The 22,359-nt window shown below is 35.0% G+C and overlaps 1 protein-coding gene across 1 annotated transcript; it reads right to left on the bottom strand.

Moving 5' to 3' along the window:
- Nucleotides 1–2,346: 2,346 nt before the first annotated feature.
- On the bottom strand, nt 2,347–4,691 carry LOC131614580 (serine carboxypeptidase 1-like). The gene is made up of 8 exons (XM_058886148.1): nt 4,286–4,691; nt 4,097–4,204; nt 3,656–3,924; nt 3,326–3,559; nt 3,141–3,247; nt 2,899–2,988; nt 2,713–2,818; nt 2,347–2,575 (listed from the first exon to the last, which is right to left on the bottom strand). Exons 1-8 carry the CDS (start codon nt 4,689–4,691, stop codon nt 2,438–2,440), a joined length of 1,458 nt encoding a protein of 485 aa, XP_058742131.1. The 3' UTR covers nt 2,347–2,437.
- Nucleotides 4,692–22,359: the final 17,668 nt, after the last annotated feature.

The raw sequence follows: 22,359 nt of genomic DNA, 5'->3' as shown, positions 1-22,359 counted from the left end.
GGGCCTTGGTCACGCTTTGGGCCTTGTTCCTTTTCCTCTTAATTCCTTCACCTCCTCCCTTTTCTTTTATATTTTGTTCTATTTTTACCCCATTTCTACTTCTTTTTCTTCCTTTTCTCACATGAGCTAGTAAACATTAAATCCTGAAAATACAATAGATTACCGGCATAATACTAATATAAAGCAACGAAATTAAATGAAAATAAAGATATAATTTATGTAAATCGAATCAAATATACGATACATTTACGTGTTATCAATAATCTATGTGATTTAATTTATGAGGAGAGACTAAATCCTTACTGATCGCGACTTTATGTGTCTATTAATCTAATGACTGCAAGTGCACAGTTGTGTCGTGTAGTTTTAAAAGATATCGAATCCACAGGGACTATGAATCGATCTACTGTTATCTAAGGTTACTATGTAAAGCTAAGGCTATGAATATTTAGATTGTTTATAAATGGGGAAACCAAAATCGTAAATCGAGGTAATATAATAATAAGCTGATATCAGTATGTAGTTCGTCAAACTTAGGTGATATGAAGTTCCATTGGCTAGATACTAAATAAATCAAAAATCTTTACTAACTATGTTATTTAAAAGTTCTCCTCTCAAACTCTCGCTCTATTGATAAAGACTACGATCCTAACTCATAATGTACGCTCTCGCCATCCCACAAGATTTAGAAACGCTTTTTTGAAAACATCATAATTGATAAAATGCCTATTTCATGCAGACGTTATTGAATGAAAAATCCTTCTCTCAAACTCTCGCTCTGTTGACTCGGATTATGCTAATATTCCCTTACGTACGCTGTTGCTGTCCCGTGTTTAGTTTAAAAGCACTTTTTGAAAATAAAGAATATCTAATTAGTTTTAATACGCTCTCGTTGTCCTTAAAACTAATGTCGCGTATCTACTATCTGGTTAAAGATCTCAAACTCTCGCTCTGTTGATTTTATTCTTAATCAGTTCTAAAATCCCAAACTCTCGCTCTGTTGATTTTATAACTTTAATAAATACGATTAAACACAACAAAAGGTGATTTTTAACAAAACATATTTAAGCCAATTTATTTGGGATCCCTTCGGTTAAATTACTTTACATACCGATATCTAAATGATTTAGCCAAACATATTAATATGGTTAAACATGCACAAATAGATTTAAATTATAATTTTAGGCATATTTAATTGGCATACAATATAAATCATGCAAGGAATAAATGCGATAAATAAGAAACCTGGATAATATAAATCTGGAATAAATCTTTAGATCTTCAAGTACTCGAACCTCCACCACAAGTCGGTTGGATTGTTCTTCAAATGAAAATTCGGCGGGAAATAAAAAACTTGGACCTAACGTAAGGTTAGACCAATCAAAGGTTCACAATAATTCCCGGTGTAGAAATTGCTGTGAGAAAAAAGAAAACTGGAATTAAAGAACAAACGGGAATTAACTTGCAAAGAAAAATAAACGAAGTACGAAAAAGAAAATAAAATAGTAGGCTTTCTCTTGCAGAATTTCGGACCCTTCTAATGAACCATTAGCTTTGATTTTATAGTGTAAGTATCCAATGTACTTTTCTTCCATTCAGTCTCCACGTCCCTTCTTTTTCTCCATAAAATTTGCGTTTACATGACCGGGAAAAAGAGTCGTTATTTGAAAAGGGCTTGAGACGTGCGTTTCACGTGGGCTAAAAATAAGGAGACGGGCGTCTCCACTTAAGATGTGTCAAAGGGAGTGGGAGACGGACGTCTCCACTCCTTTTACTTGGTCTCCCCCCTTCAATTCAACTTGGGCCTTTCTCCACGTTACAAGCCCAAGACGGGCGTCTTCATGTTGGGTCAAATGGAGACGGGCGTCTCCTCTCCTTCATAGTGGGAGCTTCAGCTCCTTCGTGGGCTGGGCTTCCACAGAATTGGTTTTTCCTATTTGCACCTCTCATATTTGATTCATTCTATTTGCACCTCTTTGCCTCTTTTCTTCTTTCTTTGTCTTTTTAAATTGATTCTTCTACATTTCTTCTTTTTTTGATAAATAGTTCTCAAAACGAACATAAAACATGAAACATAGAGAATACCAGCATAATACTAAAATAAAGTAATTAAATTAAATGAAAATATTAAAATTATTTATGAAAACTAAGTCAAATATATTATATAAATTCGTGTTATCACTTACAATAATTTCTTGCTCCGTATTTTAGTTATTTTTTCTTTCTAAGGAGTGATTAGTTTCCATTTAACCCCTCTCTCTCTATGTAGTGATTCGTTTCCATTTTAGTTATTGACATCTTTTTATGTCCCAAAACTTAGAAATTAAACCCACATTTTTTCCGATATCAATTATTGTAATGAATTATTATTTATGAATTTCATATCAAATTTCCACATAAACTATGTGGATACAAGGAATATATTTAATTGAAATTTTTAGGGAGGAAGTATTCCTTGAAGGAAAGATGAGATCATAGTTAGTGCCCTTTGTGGTTGGTTACTCGGAACCATGTGCCCAGCTCCTCTAACTGTGATAAGTGTAAGTCCTTCGTAACCAATCAAATATCCTCCCACCTGCATAATAATAATGTCAAACACTCATGTTACTTCCATTTTTTTAAATTATTATAATGTCAATGTGTCCATGTCAAATCAGTATCAAGTGAGTACTTCATACATATATATCGCAATAGTTATGGATGGTTCCTTACCTCTTTTTCTGAATACCATGGACGCCATGGCGTATGTACCGATAGGTTCAAAGAATTTATTGAATACCTTGATGAAGTTGTGGGAACAATACCATCTACATCACCACTGCAATATCATTAAGCAATGTTTGTTAATAGTTACACATAGAATATTAATAATCTTTTATATAAAAGAGTAAATTATACCTGTATATCCAAATGCTTATACCACTTGACCTTAACTCATTTATAGTTGGTAGAATACTTGTTGCACTATCAGTCCAATATATTTTCCCACTGAAAAAGAGCAATAGAAACATTGATTCTAGAAATAGTACAACATTATTTATTATGAGGCATTGTCGGAGAACAGTAATTTAAAAAAAATTAAACGTAATCACAGCACCATTTGTATTCTAAAATTTTAAGTACAGTGTAGTGTAGTTTACTTGCAAGAAAACCATTCTGTGGCTTTAACATGTAGAGCCTCTTGAACTTGAGGTAGATTTAAGTAGTTAGCCGTAGTAGTATCGGCACAAGGATCAAAACCATTTTCCTGTAACATTTCATTTAAGAATCGTTAGGTAATTAACTTAAATAAATTCAAAATATTAAAGTAGTATATCCAACTTACAAAGTGACTAGTGTTTGTACAAAGTGGAGCATATATGTTATACAAGTCAATATTTCCAATCTCATTAATGGCTTTTTGTAAATATCCATGGCATTCCTTTGACACGTCGGAGTTCTTAAACTGACAATATTTTTCAATTCCTTTGTGGGTTTCATCCGAGTTTAGAGCATGCATCCAGAAATTATCATACATACCTATTTTACCTAAATTGTCATCTATCCAACCATTTCCAACCTGCACCAACAATTATGATTAAGAATATTCATGAAATGTAATTTAGGTGTGTTAATTTAACAGATTAAATTAAAATACAACAATTTATATTCTTACCGCAATTCCCTTTAAATTGATCACATTGCGATTTTTTTTATTTTCTGATTGGATTAAAGATGCTAGTTGAGGGACATAATGACCAGCATAACTTTCACCAACTATAAAGAAATCGCGAGAGCTATGTTGTGGAAATCTCTTGAGCCAATTTTGAAGAAAAATGTATGAATCTATGGCAGTTCTTTTGTCACCAACTTTAAGATCTGAAGAGTTTTCTGAATAAGAAAATCCAACTCCTGCTGGAGACTCTAAGAAGAGAACATTTGCCACTGCCAATTACAAAAACAAAAATTCACCAATTTTTTATTAATGATACATGTGATAAAAGCTACCCTTTGTAGCTTCTGAAAAGTCACGTTGGAGAAAGTATAAACGTGCGGTAGCAGTGATGTACATCTTTTCCAAAAACACTATATGTTAAAACTAATTATGGATGCTTACCTTTGGTCCATGCATATTTATTAAGGGAAAGTGTTTTTGAATCACGGTTGATTCTAAAAGGTCCTATTTCTTGCATGGCTCCATACCCAAATGAAGAGCATCCAGGTCCTGTATATAAACAATCATAGATCATCATATTACATATATCTAAATTAAATAACTCATCCTAGCAATCTAGCATTGATTTACCTCCATTGAGCCATAGAACAAGAGGTTTTGTAGAAGAATTCAAAGTTGATTCCACAAAATAGTAGAAAAGTTTTCGTTTCTCTTTTGCATCAACAGATATATAGCCTGCAAATTGATCAAAATCCACCCCTTTTGGTTGACCAGGCAAAGCTTTCACCTTATCAGCTTCCTTCAATCTTAATTCTTGTTCAACATCGTGTTCATGTGAAACAACATATTCATCACCAAAATCACTTAAATTGTTAGCTTCTTCATGTGAATAAATATCCTTTTGTTGAAACCTCTTTGATTGAATAAGCTTGTTGAGATATTCCCCTTGTTGGTTGGCTTTGCACGAGATTGCAAAGTGGCACACTAACAAAATCAAAGAGCAAAAAAGTGCTTTTTCTGACAAAACGGAAAACATCTTTTTGTTGTAATGAGTTAGTCTATTTTCTACAAAAACCTCTCAAATTATATATGACATATATACACTTATTTGCTAAATTTCTGAAATTCCAATCGGTATTAAGTTATTATTTAATTTGGAAAATTCAAATTTATACTTTTTTTGGACAATAATTCAAACTTTTTTCTAATTAGGATGTTTAATAAATTAAGTAAAAGGTATATTCATGCACCTATATAAGGAAAATTGTAAAAAAACTTAATTGCTTTAGATATTCTTATATATAAGTTTGAATCTAGACAGAGTGTTCATTGTTATTCAGCCTACATTAAAGGTAGTATAAATTATTAAATAAAGTATAATAGTTAAAAATGTCGATATTATAAAATTAATCAAGTGTATTTTAATAAGAATTGACATATATATATATATATATATATATATATATATATATATATATATATATATATATATATATATATATATATATATATATATATATATATATATGACTGCAGTGACAGTTGTCACTGCCAGCTCACTATTACAATATACTTCTATTATTCTAATTCCACTTATGCCTATATATTGATATTATACTCTAATATTTCCCCTTCAAATGGTGCTGCCGTTCTTAGGAGCCTTTGTGAGAGAGATGCTTTGTCAAGAACTTTGAGATAATCCCTTAAAACTAAGAACCTTTGGGCAGACAAAGGTTTATTAAGTATATTTGCACTTTGGAACTCAGCAGAGATATGCTTCAAAGAAAATGTCTTATTAAAGAATTTTTCTCTAAGGAGGAAGATGTCAAGTTCCATGTGTTTAGTCTTTGCATGAAGCATAGGATTGTGAGCCAAGGAGACAGTGTTGAGATTGTCACAATAGAGTATAGGAGTGGCAGTAGGGACACGTAGCTCTGCTAATAGGGATTGAATCCAAAGAACCTCAGAGGCAGTACTAGCTAGACTTCTGTACTCAGCCTCTGTAATGGACCTGGCTACTATGGTCTGCTTCTTACACCACCACGAAACTAGATTAGGCCCCAAAAATATACAGGAACCTGAGGTAGATTTCCTGTCATCAGGGTCTGACCCCTAGTCAGCATCAGAAAAAGCAGTGATGGAGATAGGATGATGAGAAGCATCTGGCATGAATTGGAGGCCAGGATGAAGGGTACCCCTGAGGTACCTCAAAATCCTCTTGACAGCCACCCAATGACTTTGCATAGGTTGAGACAAAAATTGACATGCTTTATTGACTGCAAAGCTGATTTTAGGTCTAGTGATAGTGGCATATTGGAGAGCCCCTACTACAGACCTATAGTAAGTAGGATCAAGTACATAATCATTACCTAGTTTGGTCAGTTTGAGGTTTGAAACCATAGGAGTAGGTAAGCTCTTTGCCTCACTCATATTAGTTTTGGAAAGAAGATCTTTGATGTATTTGGACTGAGAGAGGAAGAGTGATCCACCAGAAAGATGAGCAACCTCAATGCCTAGAAAATAATTCAAGTCACCTAATTGTTTGAGGGGAAATTGAGCATTAAGTTGATTGACTAGCTGCTGAATGTGAGAGGGAGAATCCCATGTGATTATTATATCATCTACATAGAGTATCATGTAGATGGAATAAGTAGGAGTCTTTAAGGTGAACAGGGATGGATCACACCTACTGGTGACAAACCCAAAGCTGTGTAGTGCAGTAGTAAGCCTCTCAAACCAGACCCTAGGGGCCTATTTTAAACCATAGATAGCTTTATGAAGTTTGCATACAAGGGTAGGATAATAATTATGAAAGTCAGGGGTTGCTGCATATAAACTTCCTATGTGAGGATGCCATTTAGGAAGGCATTATTGACATCCAATTGAGTGAGTTGCCATTTCCTAGAGACAGCCAACGTAAGAACATTCCTCACTGTGACAGGCTTGACCACATGAGAAAAAGTCTCTTGAAAATCAAAACCATGAACTTGGTGAAAACCTTTGGCTACTAATCTGGCCTTGTACTTTTGAAGTGAGCCATCAGGATTTTGCTTAATCCTAAAGACCCATTTGCACCCAATTGCTCTTCTATTTGGAGGCAACCTAGTAAGGATCCAGGTCTGAATCTTGAGCAAGGCATTATGTTCATCTTGCATGGCTGTCAGCCAGTGAGGATCTTTTAGGGCAGTTTTGTAAGATAAAGGTTCTAGTTCAGTGAGAAGAAGCGTAGGATGAAGCCTAGGTTGCACAATACCATCCTTGGCCCTAGTTACCATGGGATGAGTATTAACAGGAAGAGTATGGATCAAAGGTGAATTAGGAGAAGAGGATGAGGATTATGCAGAAGTAGAATTTTGAGAAGAAGGAGCTTCCATGGAAGGAGCATCAGACTGAGTAGACCTGACTGGAGATTGAAGTGAAGGAGAGGGAAGTTGTTCGGGTACAGAGGCTTCCAGTGAGGAATGAGAAGAAGAGGCAGCAGCTGAAGTGGAAGAGGAAGCACTAACAGGTGTAGGATATATGGATGAATTTGGGAAACTAAAGGGAACTGGAACTTGGCATTTGGGTGAAGGAATAGAGGCTGAAGGCTTAACTGGAAAAAGCTCAAGGTAAGGATACCTTGTTTCACTAAACAAGACATCTTTTGAGATGAAAAGTCTTCCATTAGCTGCAAGGCATTTGTACCCCTTGTGTTGGGTGGAATAGTCCAGGAATAAACACTTTTTAGTGTGATAAGAAAATTTGGTTGGGTTGTAGGGCCTAAGGTGTGGGTAACAAGCACACCCAAATATTTTGAGAAACTTGTAATCAGGTTCAGATTTGTATAAGACCTTGAAGGGTGAATCCATACCTAACACAGTAGTGGGCATCCTATTGATAAGAAAGGTGGCAGCCAAGAAGGTATGATCCTAAAACTTTAGAGGTAGGGAGGCATGTTCTAGCAAGGTGAGGCCAGTTTCAACAACATGCATGTGCTTTCTCTCTACAAAACCATTTTAATGATGGGTGTGGGGACAGGTGAGCTTGTGAATAGTGCCATGTTTGGTCAGTAGAGGAGTGAGTGGTTGAAACTCACCTACTCCATCAGTTTGCACGATTTTGACTGTGCATTTGAACTGAGTTTGCACATATGCTAGAAAATTAGTGAACATAGCAGCAACATCAGACTTTAATTTAAGCAGAAAAATCCAGGTGAACTTTGTGTGTGCATCAACAAGTGTCAGCATATATTTGAATCCAGAAGTAGAGAGCATTGGAGCAAGACCCCACACATCAGCAAATATAAGATCAAATGGTGTATTATATGGAGTATTGGATGCAGTAGAAGGCAATCTATGTGCTTTACCCAAACAACAAGCAACACAAAAATCCAAAGTAGATTGCTTAGGAATAGGAACGTTACATTTGAGTAAGACAGACTTGAGAACCTCATGATGAGGATGTCCAAGTCTTCTATTCCACTTCTCATACAATGAAGGACCTAAGCTAGTGGCAGACTTATTTGCTTGAAAATTCAAAGTACTTGCACTAGAATCATTTTTAGTGAGTGTGTGCACAACATGTGTTTTATTCCTATGAGAAGGTAAAGAAAGAGTCTGTAGAGATCCAAATGAGTAAATTCCATCTTTGCCTAGAGCTCCTTGGAGAAGCACCTCAGAAGTAGCCTTGGATTTAACAAGGCACACATCAGGATGGAACTAAAAAAACACCCTATTATCCCTTGCAAATTGACTAACAGAGATAAGATTTTTAGTGATATTACGAATATGTAAGAAGTTCTTCAGTGTGAGTATAATGTGTGGTCTATGAGGTGAGTGAAATGAAGTAGTGCCAATAGATGTGATAGGAAAACCTTCGCCATTTCCAGGGATCACTTGATTTGTTCCAAACGAGGGAATGCTCTCAAGAAAGCTCTCTGTAGAGTGTGTGACAAGATGAGTAGCACCTGAGTCAAGATGCCATGGAGAAGCACCAGATGGAGTTGCACCTGCATTAGAACTAGTAACATGTGCTTGAGCTTGTTTATCTGGTCTGACAGCAGCAGTTGGAGCATGCCACTGAACAAATTGAAGAGGATACCACTGGCTAACAACATGTTGTTGTTCAGCAGGGGCACCTTGATACCAAGGAGCGGGTGCACGCTATTGATTCCCAGAAGCAGGTTGAACAGCAAGTCTATCGTAGCACACTTTCGCATCATGGCCAGTTTTGGCATAGATCTGACATTGGACCCGATTGCGTCCACCATTGCGACCACCTGCTCTGAACTGAGAGAAACAACCACCACAAGAATACTCCGACGGTGGTGCTGACTCCGGTGTGGGAGCATCAAACACAGTAGAAACAGTAGAATTAACAGTAGGAGAGGAGGTACCTTGAGTAAGATTCACAGAGAGAGAATCCTGAGACACGATGCGAGGAGTACGCTCAAGATGAGCTTTATGAGAGAGAAGCATCGTTTCCGCAACAACAATTGCATAAGGTTCATCGCGATACTGGATGATTGACGCTAGGGCTTTGATATTTTGGTGGAAGACCTTCAACAACCGTTTCAAGATGATCGCGATGAGAAACCAGATCTCCAATTGATTCCAGAATATCACAGATCTGTTGAATTCGACCGAGATATTATGCAATCGTGCGATCTCCCTTCTCCATGCTGAGAAGTTCATAGCAAAGTTATCGCGACTTGGCGTAGACTTGTGTGCATTGAAATTGATCAATAACAGTCCAAACCTCGTGTGCCTGAACGCATTTTGACTACTCGTGGAAGAACCACATCAGAGAGCGTCGTCAAGAGCCACGTGAACAGAAGCGAATCTTCTTGATGCCAGAGTTGATATGCCGGATTTTCATAATCCGATTCACGATCTTCCGTCGTGAGAAAACATGGAGGAATTTCAGGATTCATAAGATGACGATGCAACTTGTGAATGCGTATGATGCCTTCCACTTGTTTCTTCCATGGGAGGAAGTTGTTTTTATCAAGCTTGATGCTGATTTGCTGAGCGAACGTCTTGAACGCATTCTTCAGCGAAGACGAAGCTGGTGGTTGCAATGATGAGTCTTCATCATTCTCCGTTCTTGCGGAATTCGTAGCGGAAGCACTGATCGTAAGGATCAGAAGCTCATGATACCATAATAGAAAAAGAGAAAGAGAGAGTGAGAGAGTTTGTTGTAATCTTGCTATATATATGTGACTGCAGTGACAACTGTCATTGCCAACTCACTATTACAATATACTTATATTATTCTAATTCCACTTATGCCTATATATTGATATTATACTCTAATAAAGTTATTATTTAATTAAAATTTAATTTAGAAAATTCAAATTTACACTTTTTTGCACAATAATCACACGTTTTATAAGTAGGATGTATAATAAATTACTTCTAAGGTATATATTCAAGCACCTATATAAGAAAAAAATTTAAAAATATTAATTTCTTAGGATATTCTTATATATTAGTTTGAGTCTTGACATAATGTTAATTGTTATGCAACCTGTATACAAACAATTTTGCTACGGGGAAATGGACTGTGGGAGGGGGGATTTCAACGCAGTAAAATCAGAGGTGGAGAGGAGAGGTAGGAATGCAGGGAACAAGGTTGGGAGAGATGGAATATTTCAGTTCATTCATTGATTTCATGGATCTTGTTGATGTACCAGTTGTGGGTTGTATCCAAACCTGGATAAATTAAGGCGGATCTGCTAGCAGTTGTTTGGATAGATTTTTGGTATCAGATGGAATTATTCAAAAGTGGAAAATTGTTGCTCAAATTACTGGGAATAGAGACATGTTTGATCACAGACCTGTTTGGATTAAGTCAAACAATCTAGACTGGGGGCCCAAACCGTTCAAAATCTTCAACTCATGGTTTTAGCATAAAGATTTTTTGAGTTTTGTTAAATCTGCCTCGGATTTGTTTCAGGTTTGAGGAAAGAAGTATTTTGTAATGAAAGAGAAATTTAGATTGTTAAAGGAAAAACTCAAATGGTGGAATGAAAATGTTTTCGGTTGGGTAGAGTTAAAAATTGAAGAGGGAGTGGATTTTATTAACGAGCTAGAGACAGAGCTGATAAATAGTGGCTCCTTATTGAATGAAGAAGAGATGGAGACGAGATGGGTGATTACTGAAGGTATTTGACAGGATTTGCATCTTAAGGAAAGCATGGTGAAGCAGAAGTCAAGGCAAAAGTGGATTCAAGAAGGAGATTTTAACACTAAATATTTTCATAGTTCATTAAAAGCATGAAATCGCATGAATGCTTTGGTATCGTTACTAACCAAAAATGAAGTTGTGGAGGAAGTCAGTGAAATAAGGAGGAAATTAGGGATCATTTTTATGGCAGGTTTAGAGCAGTAGGGGGAGGAATACCTAACCTGAATAATTTGGTATTCAACACTTTAGCAGTGGAGGATAGGGAGGGATTAGAGGAACAATTCACTAAAGAAGAAATCAAGGAAGTGATATTCGAATGTGAAGGGGATAAAAGCCCGGGTTCTGGTGAATTCAATCTTATGTTCATAAAGAATTGTTGGAATATCATTGGAGAAGACATTGTTGAGTTTATTTAGGAATTTTATCGCATAGCTAAACTGCCAAAAGCTATGACTGCATCGTTTATTGCCCTATACCAAAGGTTGACAATCCTCAAAATATTAAAGAATTCAGGCCCATTTGTCTTATTGGGTGTCTCTAGAAGATAATTTCCTTGATTCTGGCTGCGAGATTGATAAGAGTAGTTGGGAAGATCATATCTTGCAATCAAATGACATTTATACCTCGAAGACAAATTATGGACGGCATACTTGTGACGAATGAAATCATTGACTTTGCTAACAGAAATAAGAAGGATTGTCTCATGTTTAAAGTGGATTTCTCGCAAGCGTACGATTGTGTGGATTGAAATTATTTACGTAGCATGTTATCCACAATAACCTGCTCCAAGTATTCGTGTGTGTTATTTCATCTGATCCCACTGATTTCTTGTCTGAGCGATTACCATTAGCTAAGTGTTGATTGGAAAACTCCTAACTTTGTCTGCGACCAACCTTTCTACAGTCACACCAAGTTTGGACATCTTCCAACTCTGCCTTATGAATAATATGTGCTAAGCTTTGCCAAAGTTCTCCATGGAGTATTATGAAACTTTATTCTTGATAGATAATAATAAAAACAAACAACATTTAAGAAATGATACTTGCACCTGTTATAAACAACAAACTTCACACAAAAACATTAAATACCCTAATGTACCTTTAATTAGTCTCCCTCAACATTCAATCTTTAGAGATGAAGGTCCACAACAATGGAAAATAACTAAAGATGAAGATGATAAACATTACCAGAGAATCTCACAAACACTCTAATATACAAGGTGTTAGTCAAGGGATTAAGTGTATGTGAAATAAGAACACACACACACACATGATTCTCTCTAATTTCTGGATGAATGGTTTGTGTTCTTTATTTATATTATGAGCTTGATTAATTATGAAAATCATGGCTCTAGTCTTTAAGGACCATAGACATAATATATAAAGATGATTGATTTTTACTAATTTTTAAATAACCTCAAATAATAATTTATCAAAAACTCACATAATTGGGAGATTTTAGACTAAAAACATAATAATTTGATAAAATAATATAAATATTTACTATCCGAGATGAATTTTACTGGTAAAAATTTATAAATTTATAAATAACTTTATATATTGCTTAAAGAAAATACTTTACAGGACAATATTATATCTCTTATACTTTTACTATGATTAAATTATATAGAAATTTAAAATTATATAGCTTACTTGCTTTACATATTTCAATTATAACTTTTATTTGGTAAGATGGAAGGCCCAAAGAAACAAAACTAAACAACAACCACTCTAGAGTAGAGAGTACCACTCCTATCATTCTCAAAATTTCTCAAAAGCTAAATGGGGATATTGTGGAAAACTTTGCATCCACCCTTTAAATCCTTGCCATGCTTTGCAATAAGATTTGCAGAACCATTTGCTTCTCTATAAATATGCACAATCTCCATCCTCCTTACAAGCTTACAATTACCAAGCTTCTTCTTACTAACTTTATTAATAATATCAACTGCATCTCTTGAATCTGAGTCCACTATTGCCTTTAAGCATCCTTGCCCAACCACCATCTTCAAACCTTCATATATACCCCATATCTCCGCCATTAACGAATTACTACGACCGACACACTTTGTTGTTTTGTCCATGAGAAATCTAAGACTTGGGGAAAATTACTTCATTGGGCCGAATGGCACTACAACATATTTATTCATGAAAGCACAGACATAAGCCCTTATCAAGCAGTTTTTAGTAAACCATCTTCCACACTGAATCAATACATTCCTGGGACAAATCATATTAAGGATCTTGACCTTGAATTAGTAACACAAGACCAAAATTTGACTGTGCTAAAAGAAAGCTGTTAAAAGCACAAGAAAAAATGAAACATTTTACTAATAAGCACCGCAAAGAGCACTCCTTCAAACCAGGTAATTTAGTGCTTGTTAAGCTGAAACCATATTGACAAGTCTCGGTTACCGATTGTCATACCCCAAAATTTGCCCTCATATAATTACAAATGTCATTTTATATCGATTAAATGACATGACACAATTGGTAAGGAGATAAGGTTTGCAGGTATACAGTCCCGGGTTTGAATCTCACTACTGACATTTCGCCTGATTTTGATTATTTTAATTAATCATTAGAAAGGGTTAAATATGTTTTTGGTCCTTCTAAAATGGTCTTCCTAAAAATTTTAGTTTTAACTTTTTGTCCCTCATGACAAAATCGTAGCTAAAATGGTCTCTAATTCCGTTGCTAAATAAAAAACCGTCGCTAAAACCGTCACTAAAATTGTCGCTAAATTGCAACAAAAGTCCTCCAAAAAGACATTGTTCATCATCATCACTTCAACCTTCCAAACAACAAATTCATCAATAACAACCCAGAAACCAAAACACCAACAGCCTCCGTACCCCGACGAGGCCACCTCTGACATGAGTAGAACTGTAGAAGAAGCTCCAACGACACCCTTTAGATCCGACCGCGAGCAACCACCAACGCCGGTCACCCACGCAAACTCCACGGATGAGACGTACCGACCGCAGCCTCCTACTAACCTATGCGACCAGCATCGAGCATGACGCCCTCAAAGGCCCCTCCAACGTACCTGCAGCCTCCATTGAAACACCGCCATTTATCTCACTGTAAGCTCACCTTGAAATCCAATTTTAAGCTTTCAGTTTATGCTAGTTTTCTTGGTTACCCATTAATATATACATTTTTTTCAAATATTGTGTTTGGCTGTTTGTTTGATTCCAGTCGGTATCACTCATCACTTTTATTGTTTCTTTTCTTTTTCTTGATTTTTTTGTTTATCTGTATGCTTTGTTTTGTGGTTAGTGATGTGAATAAAATTTAACTGTGACAGTTTGTTTTTTTTATCAAAAGAAAAATCTAAAATCCATTATGATTGTTTCTTCGAAACGGTAATTTTTTTTAGCGTTATATCACCGGTTTAGTTCGGTTCGGGGTGAATTCTGACATCAAGTGGTTCTATCCCCCTCCCAATCGCAGTTGCGGGATCGAACCGTGGTTCTTCCTACCAAATTCAGCACCAAAACGGTGATTGTTTTTGTTGTTTCATTTTAAAATGAAAAGATGGTGCGAGAGAGATCATATAATAAATGTCTTCGGTTCTTGTGGAAGTCTGGATATTGTTTTTTATTTCATCTAGTATCAATCTATTTGTTTCATATGTAATTAAAAAACAAGCTGCCATTTGTTTGATTGTCATGAAATGCATTTTTAAAATTTGAGATACAAGTTACCATGTTGCTTTGATTTCTTTCCCAAAGAGTGAAAAGAGGAATGTTGTAGAAAGAGTGATCGGCAAAAACCGGAAATCCATTTCTTTTGCATATTTTTTTTAATAATAAATTAGTAAATTATATGCTAAGTTAGTAAGTACCCAATAAATATTAGCTCATTTTCCATTTTTCTTTTTATTTTGATTTTAATTTCTGTGTTTATATTATTTGTTTTTTTTATGTAAATTCTTAATTGTTATTTCATTTTTATTTTCACTTTTTATAAAAATTATAAAAAAAAAAACAAAAAATATGTTATTATTCTTAATTTCTTTTTTAGACTCAACATGCTTAGTGTTATATTTTTCTTAGTTAATCTTAATTAATATTTGTTCATATTTTATCGTACTAACATTTTTTTTATTGCGAGGTACTATCTTGAGTAATTGTACTATTTTGCGGACGTTCGCAAATTCAGTCTTATTCCGTATATATTAATTCTTTTACTTCCCGCTTTAATTTTTATTCGGGTTTGTAATATTTTTTCCATCCCCATTTGGCTAAATTTGTAATCCTCTCCCTGAAGTCTTGTAATAGCGTAGGACTTTATCTTTCTGCTTTTACTTTCCGCACCTATAAACTGTTTAGATGTATGCTAATAGGATTGCATGGAAAGATTAAAATTGAACAGTTAGCTCACTAATTTCAAAGATTAAATATTTGAATTTAACGCACTCATTTTGCTGTTCACATACTCACATTTAGGGTAACCCTCTCTTCTGTTGCCTTTCGAATAATAGTCAAGTCCCTCGAGCGTAGGGATACCTTAGCGTATGCTGCCTATCAATTCAAAATCATCATCGTCCCTTCGGAATAAAGATCATAGTCCATTCGAGTCGCCCACGATAAAGTGATCTCATCCCTCGAATTGCCTACGATTAATGATGATAGTCCCTTCAGATTGCTAAGGTATCCTTACATGTTGCCTTCGCATCTAATGCATAGGACTTGCTACCCTCTTTATGGTATGGATAGCCCATATGACGACGCGATGACTCTCGATGACCCTTTACATCCAATGTATAGGACTACCTGCCCTTATAGGGTATGGATAGTATTATCGCTTAAGAAAAGTCTTTAGAATAAGAAAGACCTTACAAACTTAGGGTAGGTAACTCTTAAGTGCATGCTCACAACAAATCAAATGCTTTTCACATCCCATTTTCTAACGTTGTCTTTTCATACATTCTCAAAATCAAAACTGTTTTTCTAAACACACACGACACATTTCAAACATTTCAAACAATCAAAGTGAGCTAAGCAATTAAGAGCCCATGGATAACCATGGATACAAAGGGTGCTTACACCTTTCCTTTGCATAACCTACCCCGGAACTCAATCTCTTTTCTTTAAGGTCTTTCTTGTTCTTTTATACCTTTCCTGATTGGATAAAATAAAAGTCGGTGGCGACTCTTGCTCACCGCAACATTTGTTTGCGAAATATTAAAGTCAGTTCTCCCACCGAGTTACACCGGTTATGAAAACACTTAGAAAGGGGTTGAATAAGGGGTTTTCTTTCACAAATAAAAATTCACACGATACTTTTATCCTGTTTCGTTTGAACTCAAACTACTTCAGTCCACTCGTCAAGGTGATTTCGCCACTCTCTGTCGAGGACTTAATCCACTAATCAAAACTTGATTATAATTAGTTCACGAAGGCAACTGCCAACGTCTTCTTGAGAATATTAACCACAACTTGGTTACTCAAGGAACACAACAAAAAATATGCTCTTCAGCGACGTGGAAGACACGTCGCAACATCTGAAATCACGTCACAATCAAAATAGCGACGTGGGCTCCTATGTTGCAGGAGCACGTGTGGCAAAGCAATAGCGGAGTGGATACTACGTCAGAAGGTAGAGAGATGATTCCCATGCCGCAAATAATTTACATGGGGAACATGTCCCTGCACGCAGAGCAGGTGTGGCAGACTTATAATTTGACTTTAGTAGCAACGTGGAACCCAAGTCAGAATGTAGAGACGTTGGTTTCATGTCGCAACCTTTAATGTTTTTTTTTAAAATTAAATACAAACGCAGATAATTGTATTTATATATAATAAATTAATTAATTAATATAATAAAATTTATATATAATGAAATTTATAAAATATAATTTATATAATAAAATTTATATAATAAAATTTTATAAAATAAATTCATATAATAAATTCAATTAAATAAAACGAAAATTTTAAAACTAATATTTTAATGAATTAAAATGTAAAATAAGTTGCATAAATATAAATTTAAAAACAAATAAAATACAAAATGTTTTTAGGAGGTATCATTATCACTCGGAAAATAATTATCAGGATTAAAATCATCATCCACTCCGTATCCTCCGGCTCTGGATCAGGAACATTACGATAATTTCCACCACCTTGCAGATATCGTCTCATCTGCTCCTCCATCTCAGATTGCCTTTTTAGAATGCCCTCCATCTACCGCGCATGTTGTTGCTCCATATCAGATTTCATCTTCCGCATCATCTCCATTTGATGCTCTTGTTGCTGCCTTAGGGCCTCATTTTCACGTCTCGCCTCACTTAACGCCAATTGCCTTACTGTTTCAGCTTGTTCCCGTGTTAGATTTGGTTGACGCGATCCACCCTCTCCATCTCTAATTCTTTGAAACAAATTGTGATCACCAGCTCTATAGCTGGACGCCAAATTTCCAGCCCCAAAAAAGCAACCATTAGGCCCTTTTTCTTTAATAACCTCACTCCAAATAAAATGATCAACATCAGCGTTAAACAGCTCCCCCTCTGATGGCATGTATTGAGGATTATTTTCCAGAAAAGTTGCAAGCAATGTATTATAATCATCCTGCACATATATTCAATAAAAAATTTTAAGTTAAATATTTACATGCATATTTAATTATACTAAATAAATATTTACACGCATATTTAATTATACTAAATTAAAATATATTAAAAAATTGACACGTGATTTTCACGCCACAACTTATGATTTGCCACGTGATTTTCACGTGGCAATTTATCAGTTGCCACATGAAATTCACGCCACAATTTTATAGGTTGCCACGTGAAAATAACGTCACAATTTTTTTATTAAATTAAATAAATAAACAACATAAATTTCATTACTTACAAGATACAATCTCGTGCGCTCATCGACAAAACATCGTGATCTCCTTGTCCGGGTCCTCGAAAGCAACTCAGGCATCAATGGTTTTCTCCCCAATTCCTTAGCCTAAATAATAAAATTAAAAATAATTAGTAAAATATATTATGAATAAACATGTAACTTAAAAATTTTAAAATTTTTACCAATCGTCGGGCATGCTACGCGGTACTAATACTTCCAACTGTATTGACACAACCCCCCTTTTCAGATGCCCTCATCTTCTAAAAAATTTCTGATTTAGCCAGGAATTTTGGAGTCCTCCAATATGTAACAAGTTCCTGAAAAACCTTCTCACCTATCCAGCTAGGACAGATGTCGTTATGCTTATAATTCTCCCTAACTTGCCGCAGCATACCAGACAATCTTTTAGAGCATCTAGTATTAAAAACTTTTTTAACCATTTTTTCATTCAACGGATCCCACACACATTTTACTTGCAATGTTGTATGACATTATCATACCTCAAAATTTGCCCATATTGTTTCTCCTATTTCAAATTTAAATCAAGGTACAAAGCTCCAAGACACACTCTCCTAAACAAGGCTGAGAGAACTAGGGTTTGGTTGTTCTGAAGGAAAATCAATGAATCAATGGCTCTAAGACATCCCGTATGGCCTATGATACTCCACACTATCTCCATAACAAAATTCAGGGCTCAATACAAAAGATTGGTCACTCAATTGCTCAGAAAGTCAACAGTCGACTAGTTAGAACTAAAAGTCAACTATGGTTAAAGTACAATCAAAACTCCTGAATTTTTGTCAACATCCTCATATTGAAGCATCATTCACCATTTAATCAAGAATTGATCATGGTTCATCAAGGAAAGATCAAAAATCAACAATTCCAAAAGTTTCTAAATTAGGGTTTTATAGGAGAAAGTCAACTGAACTTTGACCAGCCATAACTCTCACATGGAACATCAGAAATTTTCCATCCAAAGCTCATTTTGAATGAAATTTGATTCTCTACAATTTTGTCTCTCACATGCCAAGTCTAAAAATGCTTCATTTGAGAGATATGGACCAAAACATTATAGGTCCTTTTCAAAAGTCAACCAAAAGTCATTCTTTTCAAAAGAACACACAAGGACCATGGAAAATTATTTTGACATGAGACCAAAAACACTTATTAGAGGACTCTTCAAGGTTTCCAAAAAGTCCTAGAACTCCTCCATACCTCAAAAATTGAGGGAGAAAGGCCTTGTCAAAGTTGGGAAATCTTAAGAAGGAAAATGTGAAGAAACTTGAATGTTTTTGCAAGTGGGCCCAAGTTCTTTTAATCCAATCTTGATTCTCAAGTATCCAAGAGTCCAAAATCTCTTTGCCACGAAAATATATGATTTATTTGATTTATTGTGATTTTTATTTCAATTAAAAAAGAATTAAAAATCATGTAAATTAAGGGAAAATCAAATATTTGGTAAAAGATGTGATTTGGATCCAATGCAATCATCAATAATGTCTCAATATCAATCAAATTTCGTGCATAGGTGATTGGAAGAGATTGAATCATTGAAGGCCAAAATTAGAAAGAACATAAATCAAATTTCAATCAAATTTTCTCAAAAGCAAATCAAAGATTCAAAGAGATTCTGACCAAGTTTGTTGACCTAAAACCTTCCACTATAAGTATACAACAAGTTCAGATGGCAAGGGTTACGAATTTCTGAGGCAGAGAACCCTATATAAGAGCATTTTTTTTACAAAAAATTTCATAATCGGTTTTGGAGTTTGAAAGCAATTCAAAGGATCCTAAGCATTGCAACACATTCCCTGAAGGTTTCTGAAGCTGTTTGGATACACACACGCAAACAACAATCCCAGAAATACCTCCATTTAGCCGAGGTTTGTCTTTAAATTTCTTGGTTCAATTTGCATAATCCAAGACGCATAAGCATGTTTTAATCACATATTATCACTCCTCGTGTTGTTAGGAACGTTTCTGGTTCATTGTTTGGATGATTGTGTGACTGTATCGTATTATGCCATTGTTGTATGTTAGGTTTTATTTTAGGGTTTTTCACCACAGGTAAAATTAGACCTAATTAATGGTATCGTCAAGTTCGTGAGGTCTGGACGACCACATCCATGGCCTCGTGAAGAATTTTTTGTTGCGTTTGCTTGTATTCGTAAAATTGCAGAAGCTATGGCCATGGAAGAAAAAACCGTAGGTAAAAGTGACCTTTGGCAACGACTGGAGGTCAGGGATGAAGACGTGGCAGCCAACCATTGGCTCAATTCAAAAAGCGCGCGCTCGTGTGGACTTAGGCATCAGATGGATCCAGTGCGTTATGACTCATTTGGATAGCGTACATCCTCACCATCTCAGCCGTCTGATCATCTTCCATCCAAATCCCACGCATCATAGCTTGCAGGCGTACCATACTCCTCACACGTGTTGCCACACAGAATAAAAGCTAAGATTTTTATAATTTTTTTTTTATTTTTAATTACAAAATTTGTTTTTATTTCTATTTATATATATTTGTTTTTTTTCTCTCTTCACAATTATACTAACAAAATCCTTTTATTAAATTTATTTTATTTATTTTATAAATAATATTTTATAATACTTATTATATTTATTTTATTTATAATATTTATTTTGTTTATTATATGGATTTATTAATTTTTATTATTAAAATTAGTTTTTATAAATTTAAATTCTTATTTATTTTGTTTTAATTAATAAAAATTATGAGAATGCTTTTCTTGTCTGATTAAAAATTTTCTTTTCCTCGATTTAATTAATTAGGTTGCGAAACCAATAATTAATTAAATCGATCGCTTATTTTATTTACGCCCGAATCAGGGTTTGCGAGGATTTGCCATACACTAAAAATATTTTTGTGTTCCTTTTCAGGGTTATTTTCAGATGCTTTCCGATTACGTGCCATGCCTTTCACAAAGCTAAGTCCCGATTCAACTTTCTTTATTATTTATTTTTCCTTTTCTTGTTTTATATTTAATACAATATTATTTTTGCCTTTTAATTTTTTAATTATTTATTTTGCCCTGCTAATTTAAAAGAACTGTCCATACACTCACTTCCGATTATTTTCCTGTTAATTCTCAGATGTTCAGAGTCAATGCTCGAGGCAACCTCCAACTATCAACCTTATCAATCAAAGCTAAGTTTCTATATTTATTTTCCTTTTTTTCTTTTCTTTTATCCTTTTTATTTTGATTAGGGTTAACCGTACCTGCCATTGAATTGATAATGCACTCACCCTTTTTTTGGTTTTTATTTTTTCCACCTTTTCAGGGTTTGCCAACCGCCAAAGCTCAAATAGTCGGTAACCCTAAAACTCTAATCTCTTTTATTTTTCTGCTTAATTATTACTTATGTCAAACCCGCTGGTTTCTTTTTCCCTTCCCCATATTCTTATGTATCTGTTCCTGGTTTGTATTGTTTGGCGTTAAAGGCACTTAAGACTGTTTTATATTTTCTGCCATGGTTAGTAATTTAGGGAGTGCAACCTTAAACTGAATTAGAGCCATTTAATTACAAGACAATATATTTCGAATTTAATCACATGATTGTTGCACCCACGCACACTTTTTGGTAACCTCTCTTGTTGCATGTTGCCTTGTTGCCTTGTGTTTTTGCAGAATAGCCATGTCCCTCGAATACGAGGATACCTCAGCCATGTTGCCTCGATTAATGCAAAGATCCTAAGTCCCTAATGATGCTGCCTTCGATACTCTAATATGATCTCGTCCCTCGGAAGTTGCCTACGAAAGGCTGAGGTGTCCTCTGGCTGCCTAAACGAAAGGCTATTCTAATCCTTCCCTTAGACTACCTGCCTCTCTATGGCAAGGGACAGTCTTATGGCGAACGAACTCTCGATGACCCTTCAACCTCCAAATCAAAGGACTTCCTTGCCCTCATATGGCAGGGATAACCCTGAAAGGCTAAAAGAACTCTTCTACAAAAACATTAAGGTAATTGCCCCTAATTGCCTTGCTCTGGCTAAAAACCTTTTTCTACCCTTTTCTCAAATACTTTCAAAAAGCTACGCTTATTTACAAGCTAAAGTCTTATTTCATTTCTAAACTATTTCTTCAAAAGAGCAAAGCAATTAAGAGCCCATGGAAAACCATGGATGCAAAGGGTGTCTTACACCTTCCCTTTGCATAATTACCCCCCCTCCCCCCGAACTCAGTTTTTATTTAAAAGGTTTTTCCTGTTCTTTTAGCCTTTCTGATTAATTTGGATAAAATAAAAGTCGGTGGCGACTCATGCTTAACCGCGACATTTCAATAAAAAATTCAGTTCACCGTATTACAGACATTAAAATAAAAAGTTAAGTAATTATAATGAGAATTTCATTTAAATAACAATAACTAAAAAAATAAATTAAATGCACAACTTAAATAAATAACAATACCTTAAACATTTTAAACCATTCATCTTTATTTTTAACATCGCCATAGCTCTTAAAAAATGATTTATACATCTGCTGAATTATATAATTTACAATCCTGGCAGCAGTCCCACTCGGCGCAAAACTAAAACAAAAAATGAAAGTGTCAAATATAAATTTATACAAAAAATTAAAATGTATACATACTATAAAAAAAATTTAAATAGGAAACTTACTTGCTTCCTTCAGGCCAAATCCAAAATCTAT

The sequence above is a fragment of the Vicia villosa genome, linkage group LG6, assembly GCF_029867415.1.
Source record: "Vicia villosa cultivar HV-30 ecotype Madison, WI linkage group LG6, Vvil1.0, whole genome shotgun sequence".
Taxonomy (NCBI): Eukaryota; Viridiplantae; Streptophyta; class Magnoliopsida; order Fabales; family Fabaceae; genus Vicia; species Vicia villosa.
This window is presented reverse-complemented; position numbering and strand designations above follow the sequence as displayed.

Bases quoted from the DNA above. Each gene is read 5' to 3' on its own strand.
- LOC131614580 (XM_058886148.1), bottom strand. From the start codon at position 4,691: ATGTTTTCCGTTTTGTCAGAAAAAGCACTTTTTTGCTCTTTGATTTTG. The intron at 3,560-3,655 runs GTAAGAATATAA...TTGTTGGTGCAG, and splicing joins TCAATTTAAAGGGAATTGCG to GTTGGAAATGGTTGGATAGA. The intron at 3,248-3,325 runs GTAAGTTGGATA...GAAATGTTACAG, and splicing joins GTACAAACACTAGTCACTTT to GAAAATGGTTTTGATCCTTG.